General features: G+C 37.8%; 1 protein-coding gene across 10 annotated transcripts in view; it reads right to left on the bottom strand.

The window, feature by feature from the left end:
• The window catches only part of LOC127424404 (kazrin-A), a 47,617-nt gene that overhangs the window by 8,289 nt on the left and 24,614 nt on the right, over positions 1–14,714 (bottom strand). For 9 of the 10 annotated variants that reach the window (XR_007894467.1, XM_051669581.1, XM_051669582.1 and 6 more), the window contains exons 3-9: positions 8,911–9,102; positions 5,216–5,352; positions 4,928–5,098; positions 4,756–4,839; positions 3,530–3,704; positions 3,166–3,350; positions 2,442–2,565 (exon numbers count right to left, since the gene is read on the bottom strand). Coding sequence is in view for 9 of the 10 variants with exons in the window: in XM_051669581.1 (XP_051525541.1) it covers positions 2,442–2,565; positions 3,166–3,350; positions 3,530–3,704; positions 4,756–4,839; positions 4,928–5,098; positions 5,216–5,352; positions 8,911–9,102 (1,068 nt within the window). In the remaining variant the exon portion in view is untranslated. The remainder of the gene's footprint in view (positions 1–2,441; positions 2,566–3,165; positions 3,351–3,529; positions 3,705–4,755; positions 4,840–4,927; positions 5,099–5,215; positions 5,353–8,910; positions 9,103–14,714) is intronic. The other variant, XM_051669588.1, reaches the window with a different exon arrangement.

The following is a 14,714-nucleotide window of genomic DNA, read 5'->3' as shown; positions in this document are numbered from 1 at the left end:
AGATAATTACAGTTATATTAGCAGATACATGTTCTGTAACACAAATGATTTCCTAATTTTTCTTCTAAATTATTTATTTATAATTTTTTTAGATCTGCACAAGGCAAGCCAAATGCCATCCCACCCACGTTTTAAACTCTTCATTTCTGCCTAACTTGGATACTTTGTGCACACAATAATTCCACCAGTGGATGGCAGCACTTACCTGTTTTATTTGTTTTCAAGAACTATAATCAACCATGCGTCCATAATTCGTGCATAATCGGAACGCTTTGGGGGACCCAAAAAAGCTCTTGGCAATATTGGACAGACTTCACCTTTCTCAAAATCAGTCAGATCTGTCCGGGTCCAGACATTATAAATTCAAGACTGAGATTAGCTAAACAGACTAACAAAAAGATTGCTTTAAGTGCTTTTAAAAGTGTAAATGTTGTTGGCAAAGAAATAACAAGCTTGTCTGGACAATCTCTGGCTTGAGACTGCCTGTACATTACTACTGTTTTCAACAACACAAGGTTTTTTTTTTTTTTTTTTTTCGTTTTTTGGCTTTTCTATTTCCTTGCAGTGCTTTATTAGCAGGAGTGTGGAGTTTGCACATTATCAAGAGCCAATAAGGTATTGCAGAGACAATGTACTGTTATATACATGGGATTCATAAACCTACAATAAAGTGACTGCTTTTGAGAGCCCCAATAAAGACTTTAAAGATCGGCCACACACAGATAAATGCCCCATGCAGTTAAGGATATTTAGAAATGAGTTAGTTAATTATGATTACACACACTACTACCAGAGCACCAACAGACAGATGAGATCAATATCAACAGCTCTGGGAGGCAAAGAGCGAAGAACTCAGCCACACACCATTCAGTGTTTTTGAATTTATTTCAAAATAGTCTAGTTATATAATTTATTACCATTTTCATTTCCATGCTATTCAGCACCAGCCTGAGCCAACACAGCAGGGAAAGAGAGAGCGTCGACAGAACACAATCTCTCCATCTCCAGCTGATGAAAAAGACACTACATTCTCTGAAAAACTCATTTATTTCTTCATTTCATATCAGTGCAATATTGAAATGTACACAATGGTAAGAATCTGTCATTGAACGATAGCTAGCTTTGATTTCAGAAAAATAAAATCAAAAAGAGACTATAATTACAAAGTGTAATGGTGAAAGAGAAAGGCCCTGTAGAGTAAAGGTAATCCAGTTCCCAATTGTGAAGCAGTATGGGAAACTACGGTGAAGCACTATGTCACACCCTGCTTTATTAAAGGTTACAGTTATAATTTCAATGACAATAATAACTATGACGACTATCCTAAGAGGATAGTGGGCTGGGGTTTTCATAACCAATGAACAGAGAGCTGTTTTGTGTTTCCACACAGTAGTCCTGGTGTCACAGGTCTAAAACTTCCTACAGTAAGACTGCTGCTCTCAGATCAGTTTTTGCCTCCTGGTTAGAGCGTTATTGTGAAGGCAGTTGTTATTGTTAGTGTGTGTAATGGTGGTTAGAAACTCTCCTGCGGGAAAGGCAATATGAACCACTGTTCACTAAAGTCACTTGACTACATCAAATGGTGTCCAAATATCAGAACACAGAGCAGTTTGTGCTTAGATGAATTAAGATATTTTAGATCATAGTGTGAAATGGAACACTTTTTCTTTAGTTTACATACACATTGAGGTCTTTAGCCTGCTGGCTTCCTACAGGAGAGCTCGATCAATATGTTTGACACAGGTTTATAAACAGCAAGACAATGACACTAAGTCCTAAATAGATGCAATGCAAATTTTGCCCGTCCACACTGAGTCACAGCAACAGTCACAGCCAATCAGAACATGTTTGATGTTTAATATACAGCTATGATGAGTGGGATCTCGGACCAATGAGATTTTACTGTGTGCGGGGCTACCCCAAGCTAACCCAAACCAATTAATCGAGAAAATGCTTTGACGATTGTCAATGTTCGCAGTTGCACCTGTTTAGGACAAAAACTCAGATTTACATGGAAGAGATCGCTTTTATCACATTACGTCTTGTTAGGACATGGTGTGAGAGTTAAATGATATAAAAGGCATCTGGAATCCAAAAAGACATTTACAAGCACTGAGTGGTGCACAATGACCATTATTTACACATTCAGCAGGCCTTCAAGTTTCCAGTGGGATGCTAAAGTGGGTATAAAATGAAGGGAAGAATAAACACACACACACACACACACACACACACACACACACACACACACACACACACACACACACTGCAGCACAGTTCGGAATCCTTGTACAGTCGGCTTGTGCTCATAAGGATGGCAGCCATAGAGAGACTAACACACGTGCACATCCACACATATGCACACACACATGAGAAGAGGGGCTCTCAGCTGTGTCACCAGTCACCATCCTCCTCTATGTAGTAGTCGGGTGTGTTAGTACCATCAAACAGAGTGGGGTCCAGGGACTTCCTTTGCTTTCCTCGACCAAACACCCGTGACAGAGAGCCCAGCCCCATCCTCTCCTTTTTCTTCCGGCGTCTCTGCTCCTCGAGATCCTCCAGAGACTAAAGAGAGGGGGAAAGAAAGAAATAATGAGCAATAGAAGAAAAGGTGATACATCAAAAATGTGTATGCGGAGCAACTGTGTTCTGTATCATGGCGCAATGTTCACATGTGTGTACGTTTATGTTTTGGAATGGAAAGAGTGTCGCAGTGCGTTGAATGCGGTGTCTGCACATAGTTTGATAAAAAGTAATATATAATGTATATGCATATTCATTATAGAAATTTTTGACTTTTCCATGACTTTTGAGATTGTATTAATTTCCATGCCTTAACCAGGCCTTGAAAATTCCCTGATATTTCCAGTTTTCCCATAACCATGAGAACCCTGAAAAACACCCTTTGGGCACATTAAGGACATCCTCAATTGGAAAATGCATTCATAAATAAAGCAAATACTGTTTTTTTCTTCAAAAAATGTAGAAATGTATTAAAATTTTCAGCAGATTAGGGTGTGGGTTAGGGTCAGTCTGTAGTAATTATTATACTTACCATATTTATACTTACTATAGCAGTCTATAGTAAAGTCTATTATAATAATCAACTCTATATAAAACAATAGAAGCCATTTAGAAAGCTAAGTAAATGTGTGTGTGTCTTACATTGCAGAGAGAATGTGTTCTATGACGTGGTGAGTCTGATGTTGTTAACGACCTCTCTCCCTCCATTACAGAGGCATCCGAGATGACTGACGCTTGTTTGGAGTGACAGGGACTGATCCTGGCTGCAGACGATGACATCATACTGACACCATCAGCATCACACACACACGGCGATACTTTCAACACTGACAGACATAAACACACACACAACTGTTTTAGTAATAATGTTAGATTTGTAGAATTGGAAGGCTGATTGTGCATGTTAATTTTTCCAAATTTAATGAAAGTAACAATTTTCAGCTTCATGGTACACATCTTTCTATACAGACATGTCATCTACTGTATATGTGTAATGTGTGTGTACCCTGTCTGTCCATCGAGTGGTAAAGGTTTTGTTGACTCTGTCGTATCGCTGCAGTCAGAGGAAGCTCTGCATGCATCGCCCACTCTTGGTTGCCGTTGACGACAGTCTCCGAAGGCATGGCCAGCGAGTGTCGCTTAGGAGCATCCTTAGTGAGCGTAGCCAAAGACTGTTTTGCCTGGAACACACAAACAGATATAATTCAATCAGGTCTGCTTTTTTCCCACAAGAGTGTTTTTGTAATCAAATGTTAAATGTGAAAAAAAGGGTAGTACTGCCCAGAATAACTGCTCCAAACATTTCACAGTGTCAGAGAGTTTGTGTGGAGCTAAAGTTAAGTTATAAATAGGCCCATACAGAATCTGTGCCAGCAGAATTTAGCAGAAAGCTTCACTGATGTCTGAATTTGAACACAACTCATTCACAAGATTCTATTACCACTTGTGTTTTCTTTTTTTTTTCTTTTTTACTTATTTTTATTAATTTAATAAGTTAAAATAAAAGTTTTAGTTTTTATTTATTAAAAAAAATATATATATTTGGCATCTTAATGATAAAATAACAAAGCAAGAATACAAAATAGAAAGAAAAAAAAAAGATTATAAAGGAGAGGTTAGAAACCCTTGTGGGCTTATTTTACATTGTTATTTTATAGTTGTGATGACTTCACTATTATTCAAAAATGTGAAAAGTAGCAATAGTAATGATTGAGTATTGTCCAAACTTTTGACTGGTAGTGTAAGCATCTCTGAGCTACCAATAAGAGTGTAATACTCTCAGCTCTGCTTAATACTATATTTAAATCCATTTCTGCAGAATTCTGCATATTTTGCCTCACAGTTGGTAAAGAAAATATGGAAAAACTTTACAGATTCAATGTGGGCCTAGATATAAATCATTTTACACCACAGTCATGCCATAAATCAAGCCAAAAGAAAAAGTCCACCACCATCATGTCTGATATCATTAGGTTAGAATGGTTTCTCTTATCAAGCTCCTAAACATTCTAATAAACTAACATGCAAAAGGGAACACACAAACACATTCAAACTCACTGTGAGGGAACAGAACTGTACATGCTTTTCCATTGTATATACACAGTGAGTTCTCATTCTCATTGGCTGACTGCAAAAATGGACATGCAACAAATCACATTGTCTAAATTGTGCATTTCAGAGGGGGAGTCAGCACAGTCAAAGAGGCTGAGTGGCAGGCCTGGCTGATCTTACCAACTTGTTTTTAGGAGAGGCTGGTCTTTCTGGAGAGCGAACGAAAACGCGGCTCTCTAGTTTCTGAGCCATAAAGTTACTCATCTGTTAAAGAAACACACACACACACACACTTCTCAACACTTATGTTTCTGAGCTACATGTGTGTGTTTGCCTTTGGCATGTCTCTCACCATAGTTAGTTCAGCCTCCAGCTCCTTGATCCTGTTCTCTTTCAGGTCCAGTGCAGAGCGGAGCTCACCGGCGTGTTCAGTGGCCTCTTTGGTTTGCCGACGTAAATCCCATTTTTCCCGCTCTAACAGATCCTTTTCTCTGGCTAAGACTCTCACCGCATCCTCACTCTCCTAAATCACACATAAACGATAAGCTTGTGGAAATGTGTACATGTTTGATGATGTTGTGCAAGTAAGTGCAAATGCATAAGAGCTTGTTGTGTATGTGCTGGTGTTTGTGAGATATACTTTTCGGTGTTGTTCATAGTTGCGTATAAAGTCTCGTAGCTGCTCCTCACGGCTCTCCAGTGTTGTGTATAGTTGCTGCATCTGATTTATGAGATCAGTCCTCTCCAACCTCAAACGCTTCCGGTCTGCCTTCATTGCTGAGGAAGACAGAGAGAAAGACGTGTAAAATATTTTGACATTTTAAAAAGAAATTCGGTATCCTACATTTCAGACACCAAATTCAGAAACCTACTTAAGGTGTCTTTACACCTACTTTGTGAAGGAAAAATAAAAACTAGAAAGAAAGAAAAAGCTAAAAACAATATGGGTAGTTGATGCTTAATGTGTCCTTGATCAACATCAAGGTTTTAGGATAAGATTTATATGAATGTGGAAAGAGTGTATCTTAGGTCCTAATACTGGTCACCATTTGTTTGGGGGGGTAGGGGGGTTACCAGTAATTTCCCTTTACTAGTTCATTTTAAATAGTCTTGTGGTGTGAAAAATGCATCAATTGTTCCATGTAGTCTTTCAAATAATATCAAGTTACTAAAGTGGCCTGCATAATATAAAAAACTTAACAAAAGGCTAAAATAGTTTAAGATGGAGTGTCTCATATCACATTAAAGGACATCTGAACTGCCCAAAAGTACCTAATCACAACTACTCTTATTTATTCTCTTGTTAAATCAAAGGATATTTTAAAAACTTATAAAAAGGTGCAATGCATGCTTTCATTAAATCAAGTCTTTTTAACCTCTTTGTATCAAAATCTGTGCTCCACTTTGCCTTGCCTTGACCCATGAAAAGTGCTTCACAGCCATGACAATATTCTGGTCTGGTTAAAGCACAAATGAAAAATCAAATTTCTAAAGATTTAACAGAGAGAGAAACAGAGAAGTAAAAGCATGAAACCAAGATATCTTCTATAACTAAAAGAAAGAGAGATTTACTTTTAGAGATTTATTTATCTTCCCATTATTATGGGTGCACTGAATTTTGATGTTGATGAATATTGAATGTATGTTGATTAAATGCTGTTGCTGTGGATTCATCTGTCAATGCAGTTACCTTACATATACAGTATAGTTATATTATATAATCTTAAAGATTAATCATTTAATAAAAGATGCTCAGGCATTTGAAATAATTTCTGAGATAATGTGCTATTTGGATTCTGGTCTCTGATTTAATTATCTGATTAATTTAAATACATAATCCAATTAAATTTGCATGTAAACATTCCCATTTACACATTGTTATCATTCTCTTGAACTCCAAGATGTCACTTTTTAACAGTCTAATCCCTCTCGCTCTCCCTCTTTTTCCTTTTCCAGAGTCTTTCTCTCTTTCTCCAGCTGGCTGTGGTTAACAGTGTGTGATAACAGAGGCAGTAATTGACTGTTTTAGGTTGCTTGTAGCTTCTGCTCTGACTTGCAAATTGCAGCCCATCTTATCCAAGGACATTGAGTCTATTCAGCCCCCACTTAAAGACTCATTATACAGGAGCCAAACGGCACACAAAAAAGCCTTTTTCACACTCATGCACACACACAAGAACACCTGGTAGGAGGTGGAGAGTGAATCGGAATAGCAGAGAATGTTCAGATCAGTGGATCCTCTAAAAGGCAAAGCTCTCCAATTCCCTCCTAAATGTGTGTTTAATTAAACAATGGATGCTCCTTTTCCTTCAGCTCATAAACAGACACAAATTGAAACAGAGATAAGACTTTGTATTATGAGAACTCACACACTGAACATAGAACATTGTTTTTTTCAGTTTTCTTTATCCATCCATCTCTTGCTGACATGGACTACTACAGGAAATAAAAAAAAATAAAAAAAAAGGACAAGTGACTGTTTCAAAATTACGATTTTGATTATTTTGATTATTTTGATTTTTTTCCTGAAAATGATATGAGCAGGCTTCTGTTTGTGGAAAGGCACACAGACAGCACTGGGGTACAGATGAGCACACAAGACAGTAGCCACAATACAAAGCTGTTTAGGTGCAATTAATGGTCAGGATTGCACTTTAGCTGCCCACTTAGCATGTGAAACACAAAACCGGTTATTCCTGCATTGCTCTCTCAGTTTGGGTTTGAAGTTCAATCGAGAAAGTAGATTTAGAGACAATATCAGAGCAAAGAGAGAAGAATCCCTTGATAACTAAAGACTGAGGATTTTATACCAGTTTTGTGGTCAGTGCTGTTCTGATTACTTTGCATTTCACAGTAAAAGAACTGAAACATGAGCCGCAAAACAAAATAAAGAAGATCTCAGTGTAAGAGGAGGCCCAAATCCTTTTAAGGTACTGCACCATTCTCTGCAGATTAAAGAAATGGTACAATCAAAACCATTATGCTCCTCAAACGCATTCATAATAGTGGGTCAATCTACTTGTCTGGGACTCAAAGTCCTCTCAGAGACTTCAAAATCTGTGGCCAATTTTAGACACCTCAAATAAAAAAAACAAAAAAAAACAAAACAAAAAAAAAGACAGCTGATGCCTTTCCACAGGACTAATACAATCTTGTTGGAAGTGAGATATTAAAACTGACAAAGTTAGCCAAAAATGACTTCATAAAACATTATAAATTACAAATGTCAATGAAATCAATCAATTAATTAAAAAACTAATCTAATTTTCACTCTTTTCACAGTTTTTATTCCAAGCAAAGCTTTAAAGGAATAGTTTACCGAAAAAGGAATATTATGTCATCATTTACTCATCCTCATGTTGTTCCATACACATATGACTTTGTTTTTTGTGTGGACCACAAAAAGAGATGTTAGGTAGAGTGACAGCCTCAGTCACCATTCGCTTACACTGTATGGAAAAAAATGTCAAAGAAAGTGAATTGCGAGCAGGGACACAGGAGCTTGGACATTCTACTAAACATCTCTTTTTTGTTCAATGGAAGGAAGAATAACACAAGAGATGCACAATGATATGAGGTTGAGTAAATGACTGAATTTTCAATTTTGGGTGAACTATCCCTTTAAAAGGGCACTCAACTATACAGCAATTTTAGTGAAAATTGACCTTACTGAAAGTCTTTCATTTTCAAAGAGATTTGGTGATTTCCTGTGACATGAATGACAATGGCCACTGACAATGTGATGTGGGCATGTCCAGCAATGTGGCAAAGTTAAGAAACTGTTAACGTTATGCAAATGAGCAGCTGCACAATGTGGCAATTACCAATAGGTGTAAAGACACTGGAGCTCATGTAATTCGCCTGCTGTGAGACACTGTATTCAAGTGTAGGCAAAATAGAGAAGTTCATGTTTTTGTGAGTGACTTTACTGTTCTGTATTAATTGTCTCTGCCCACGTTTCATCTTGTTAATGACATGACGTATTATGCCCTATTGCAACTTACATACAAACACTTCCCCTGCAGAATGTTAATTTTTAGCAGCAAGATAACTGGTACCTTGTCAAAATAGAATGACATCTTATTTTTACCAGCAATGAATGTCACCAGTAACATTAAGGCATTCAGCAGCAGGAACACCTACAGACTTACTGACCTCCAACATTTAATTAATTGTAATTAGTCTTTCTTTTCACTGAGCAAGTTAGCAGTCAGGCTTTGGGGTTGTAGGTCTGTTCTGCCAACTCTTTGTTCATTTCAGGATGACAGGTTCAGAATAGACAGAGTTGGGGTGAAAGGTCAGGTTAATTGTATTCATTAACTAATCTGAACTCACCTTGTAATGCCTCTTTGGCTCTGTCGAGCTCCTGCTCTTTCTGCGTCAGCTGCACTCGCAGCTGTGAGACAGACAGCAGCTCCACAGAGCAGCCTCCTCCCGTCTCCTCCAGCTCACGGTTCAACATCTCCCTCACCTGCTTTAACACAGACACTTCCTCCTGCAGACGCACCACCTCCTCATGCAACAGTACTACAGAGTGAGAGAGACATTCAAATTGACAGAGATTGAGAGAAATTCATTCTAAATTTCAAATAACAAAATTTATAATTTTTCATATTTTCCTGATTTACTTTGCTCTGTGCCTTACTGCTAAAATTATTACATTATAAATATTATTTTTGAATTATTTACTTTTTTAACAACTGTCAGTAGTTTATCTGCTGCTGTTTTGCCATTAAACAGTGTTTGTTGTACTGTTTATGCTTATGCCGATAGAGTACACTGTAACTATGTGACACAGAAATCTTCAGTGAGTAGGCTAAATAGAATTATTAGTATCACTGTATGAAATAAAAAAAAACCTTTTTCTAGGTATTACACCATTTCAACTTCATGCAGAATATGCAAATTTTACTCCAACACACTCGATATATCCCCACAGCTCTGAAAAAAAATCCACCTCAACAGGTGTTAACTTGGGACGTATTCAAAATAGAAATCCTGTCATTTCTGCATGCAGAGAGCAAAAGAGAAAACTGTGCATAGGTAAAGGGTGTGTTGGAATGTGAGGTAAAATGCTTAGAAGGCTTCAGTAATAATGTATCTACAGCAGTCATGCACTGACCCTACAAATACAACTCAATCAATCACACAGTGTCCACATTTACACCAGTGGCGATTTATCAGGGCCAGCAAAGCCTTCTCTGCTGGCATAACATGCCAAATAAATAAATATTTTTCATCCTTTCATTCTCAATCACCTTTTTGCCTATGTATTTGTAATCGCTTTCCACTTTTTATTAATCTACAAACAAATAGAGAAAAACGAAAGGTTTATCCAGTCAGAATTTATTCCTTGATGCTTACAAGCGAAGCGTAACAACTGTTTCACAAATTGCATGCCCGAAGCAGCACGTGAGTTTGAGCTCCACCCCATCAGGCCTTCAGAATTTCCACAGAATCCCTCAACAGTGCAAATGAATGTGCATCTAATGTCAGATTGTCATATTCATCAGCCAATCAGATTGATTTATTTGTTCTTGGTCGGTGTGATCTTTAGGATATGTCCCAGTGGAGGCCTTCTAGCTGGCCTTGAGTGACACAATCACGCTTTAAGTGACGTAATTTGAAAGCAAAGAGCGCAAAATATTGCTGACGAGTCGACTTTCATTACTGCCGCTATCGCCATTGAGAAAGGGATCCTTATGGGTTTAAAAACACAAGATGTTCTGCATGACCATATGATTGCTTAATTTATTAATCAGGAAGGGAGGACTGATTTTCACTTCAAGTGTAAATTAGGCTGCTTGAGCATTCAGTGTCAGTTTTGAAAAGTAGTGCTGCTTCCCATTCAACTCAGAAAGATGGATTTTACAACTTCTTTCTAGGAAAAGTGCAATGGAATGCATCGAAGTCAGAATTACAACATGTAGGCTCGTGCAGAAATTCTCAACTCCGAATTCGCCGAGATGCAGGGGCATGATGTCACACAAACATGTCGATACTCAGAGAGATATGCTAAGTAAGTGATAAACATTCACTTTATTAAGTAATATCGATAAATAAGTTAGTTTCCACATTACATGATATTAAAGCTTGTTTAACAAACGCCTGCAGAAACAGGTGTATAAAACATGGTAAATTATAATCTCTTTTGATAATCATACACCTGAAGCACAAATGCTAGCGCTGCAGCATTGTTTATCAGTTGGGTTGCTAGGAGACATCTCTGATGAGAGTCAAACCCCTGCTAAGCTAACGGGAGCATTGCAGTTTTGTTTCCTTAAATGTCATCTTCCGAATATCGGGGAATGGAATGCATTTATGGTCGGAGATATTAAGTAGGAATATCCCACATCCAACTTGAATGGAACGCAGCATAACCGTGTACCCTGACGAAACGAAATTTATTGCAAGCAACATTTAAATCGCAAATATTATTAGACAGATTTTTCCAGGTATTATTAGACCTCCTTGGTAGATTCATATGAAAAATTATGATTTTTGAATGTCTGTTCGGGAGATGTTCATTTCACAAAACAGTCATGCTGCAGTTAAAATTAGGCTTGCTTGAGCATTAAGAGTTGTTTCAAGTTTTGGCTTTCGTGCGTGTTTTTAAAATGTCAATTGGTATTATTAGTTAGCTGCGATATAATGTATGATGCCCAAAGGCATAGGGTGTCTTATTCATTGTGAAACTGTGTTTTCTTAATGGCATGAATCACACTGAAGGCCTAGACTTTTAATGCATGGCCCGCCACTGGTTTACAAGCATTTAAGGTGCAATATGTAACAATTTTCATGTAATATTCGCCTTTTTTTGCCAATGTGTGAACGACTTGTAACGCAACTTAAAAAATTAGCCCCTCCCAGACTTTCTAGGTTGCCTCTTAAAGCCTGTAGACTGATTTTCATGTGAAGAGAGCGGGTCGCTTTTGCCGGGAAAGTCCAACTGATGTGACGTTTATGCATGCTCCCGAGAGCCTTGCCTCAGACAGTAATAGGTTCTCTTTCGCTATTAAACAACGACAACAAACTGCAACACTAGGTAATGTTATCTTAGAGATGGAATCCAACAAACATCCGGCTCCCAGCACAACACCGACTCCTACACAATCTCAGAGTAAGCCAAAAAAAAAACAATAAAAAAAATTAATAAAATGTATCTACTGAATCCCATCTGGCTAAGCGGGAACGTGATCGTGGTTGAGTGAAAACTAGAATGAACGTCGGCAGGGCATTTGATTCCTGGAGGGACCTTCATTCGGTTTTGGGGATCAAAACTGACCCTGAATTGGCATTCTTCTTATTGGACAGGTAAGCTTACATAACTGCAAAGCATGTGAAATATAGTGCCATAAGGATTGATCTATGTAATTTTAGTTAACTTGATCTTGCCTGCTAACGCTGATGAATTGCAAGCTACCTTGCTTCGTAACTTTCAAATAATTTCAACGATCTTCTCTTTATACTAAAAGTCAGTTATACAGGATAAATTTAAGCAAATATGCTGGTTTCTTATTCGTAGTACAACATATGACATACAAAACATACAATAGTTCAACATAACAGTGCAGTGCAACAGTAAACTGTCTGGTATAATTTGGTAGTATGTAGCTGTATGTGTGTTAGCTGATAAGTAGTTTTAGTTTAGTCTCAAAGTTTTAGTAAAACAATCATAATTGTGTAATTTTAATTATGCTACCTCATCTGTCAGCATGATGCTGGTGAATCACGTTCGGTCTCTTTGTACGTTACGTCATTGTTTTGGCCGATGCTCGCTCGCATCCCTATGGAGTGTGTGCAGGAGCGCAAGCACGAGCAACAGGTAGCTGGCTACAGTTCACTTAACGGCCACAGGTGTCATTAATAACAAGGGTTTCTGAATCTTACATACTGCACCTTTAAGAAAACGGTTTATTCCTGGGTTTTTGCAGAAAGCGACATTCTGAAACGTCATAAGAACTCTGATTTCTTTACACCGTTTAAGGGATTCAGACAAAGTGGTTTAATACACCCAGGTTTTTCCAAAAGAACATGGCTTATTGTGGTAATGTAAACGCATAAGCAGCCTTCTAACCAAGGGCGCATGTGCATATAACAGTCCGGATAACAAACATCAGATGAAGCCCAACAACATGTCAACACAGCGGAAAGAATTCAACATTTCTGGAAATACAGTGGGGGAAACCCGGAGTTTTACGTAAGAGGGGAAACCGCATTATTGCAGTGCAATTCCACTGCAGGTCACAACAGAAAGTGAAGGAAACAAACACAGCAACTCTGGAATATATAGAATTTTATTTATTTATTTATTTTTATATAAATGGCTTTCTGGTGTCCACATAAACATAGTGTGTGTGTGTCTGTGTGTGTGTGTTTTGATGGCGGCATTCTTAATGAGCTTTGACCTGTGTCTGCCTGGCTCATGTCCTTTTACGATATCTATGTGTATGTGTGTGTGTTTGTGTGTTCGTTAAGAGGAAAATAAGATTACCAAACCACATTATCTTGATCTGCTAATGTAAAGATCAGACTGCTAACACTAAAACTTATTATTAAAGCCATTCAAGCAAAATGTATTCCATTATCCTGTAATTATTTCATGTTTTAAGAAATATTATCTCACATTTGATTCTGGGTTACTGCATCTTCAGTTCCACATGTGAATGGATTTTTTTTTTTTTTTTGCCTCTCTTCAAAACAGCTACCTTAAAAAAATTTTTTTTTTTAAACTTGTCGCAAATCTACATAAAAAGTTGAAAAATGTAATAAATATTCACACCACAGTTCACTCTGAATGTGAGGTTGGAAAACAACGAGGAATTCTAAACACTTGGCATTCCTCCTTGTCAGAACAGGCTGGTGTCCTGAGACACAGGCATCTGACGCACCTCTAAAATCGGCCTAAGTTCACTTTAAGACAGCCCTGCAGATTTGGCATGCTGCATTATATGGATTAGAGCTGTAAGACCTCAGTCTTGACTAATACAAAAATGGAGCTCTAGAATGCAGATGAGACTGTAGATTTGCTGGGTTCAGAGAAGGGTTAGTGTTTGCTCTATACCTGAGTTTCTTGTCAAGACAGGAATTGTTTTATTGTTCATAACAGTGTGGTTTGAGTTTTTAACTGGAGTTTTTTCCTCCTTATATGCCTTGCTATTTTTTGCTTTTAAAACCAGGATATCAGGGCTGGTGTGCTCCCTTAAACAAGCAAGACAGATCGTCCAACAAAAGCAGATCCAATATGCGTGCTGGGCATGCATGTATGTTGTGACAAATAAAAAGAAAAAAAGGAAAGGACAGAGAGAGAAACAGAAAGAGGCACGTGTGGGCTTTTTAACCCATTTAAAGAGAGAGTTTATCCAAAAATGAAAATTATATTATTTACCCATTCTCATGCAATCCCAGATGTGTATTAGGGATGTGCGAGACTAGTCCACTAAACGGTTCTGATGCTGCTAGATGACACTGGAATTACTAGTCAGTAAATATTTCCTCCCATTAAACTGATCATCATTTTTACACATTTATGTTTGGTTTTATATTTTTACAGAGGATGCACTTAAATTACTGTCATATTAACGTTACATATTTTAAACAGAATTAATAATACAAATATTATTTTAAAAAGAGGATATCTGGAGCAGATACAAAATTTCATTTCACCTCATGCTGTGCATGCTTCTTCCTTCTCTCACTCGCGTTGCGCGCAGGAAAACGTCCTCTCTCTAGACAAGCAAACTCAGCAAAGTAGTTATGAAATCACTTTGATGGTGTTGCGGGAATCGGATTTCCAAACGTTCGAAAGTCCCTATGGATGTTTCCACATTTGAGTCTTCTTTACATCTGTGCATGCTTGTACGTTATTTTTCCGCTGAGTAGGCTTTTTCAAGCGCAGGATAGCAGCCTCAGGTGGGTCAAGTCCCATCTTTCACCGAAATTTGAAAGCAAAGAGCGCGAGATGCTGACAAGTCGGCTGTCACTGCCACATCACCATTGAGAAAGAGATCCTTATGGATTTAAAAACCTGAGATGTTCTGCATGATTGTGCGATTGATTAATTAAACAGCAAAGGAGGGCTGATTTTCACTTCAAGTAAATTGGTAAGTGCTTTTTGCATTGTTATAGCAACATCAGGA

The sequence above is a fragment of the Myxocyprinus asiaticus genome, chromosome 33 (genome assembly GCF_019703515.2).
Source record: "Myxocyprinus asiaticus isolate MX2 ecotype Aquarium Trade chromosome 33, UBuf_Myxa_2, whole genome shotgun sequence".
Taxonomy (NCBI): Eukaryota; Metazoa; Chordata; class Actinopteri; order Cypriniformes; family Catostomidae; genus Myxocyprinus; species Myxocyprinus asiaticus.
The sequence above is the reverse complement of the archived record's forward strand: the minus strand, read 5'-3'. Positions and strand labels throughout refer to the sequence as shown.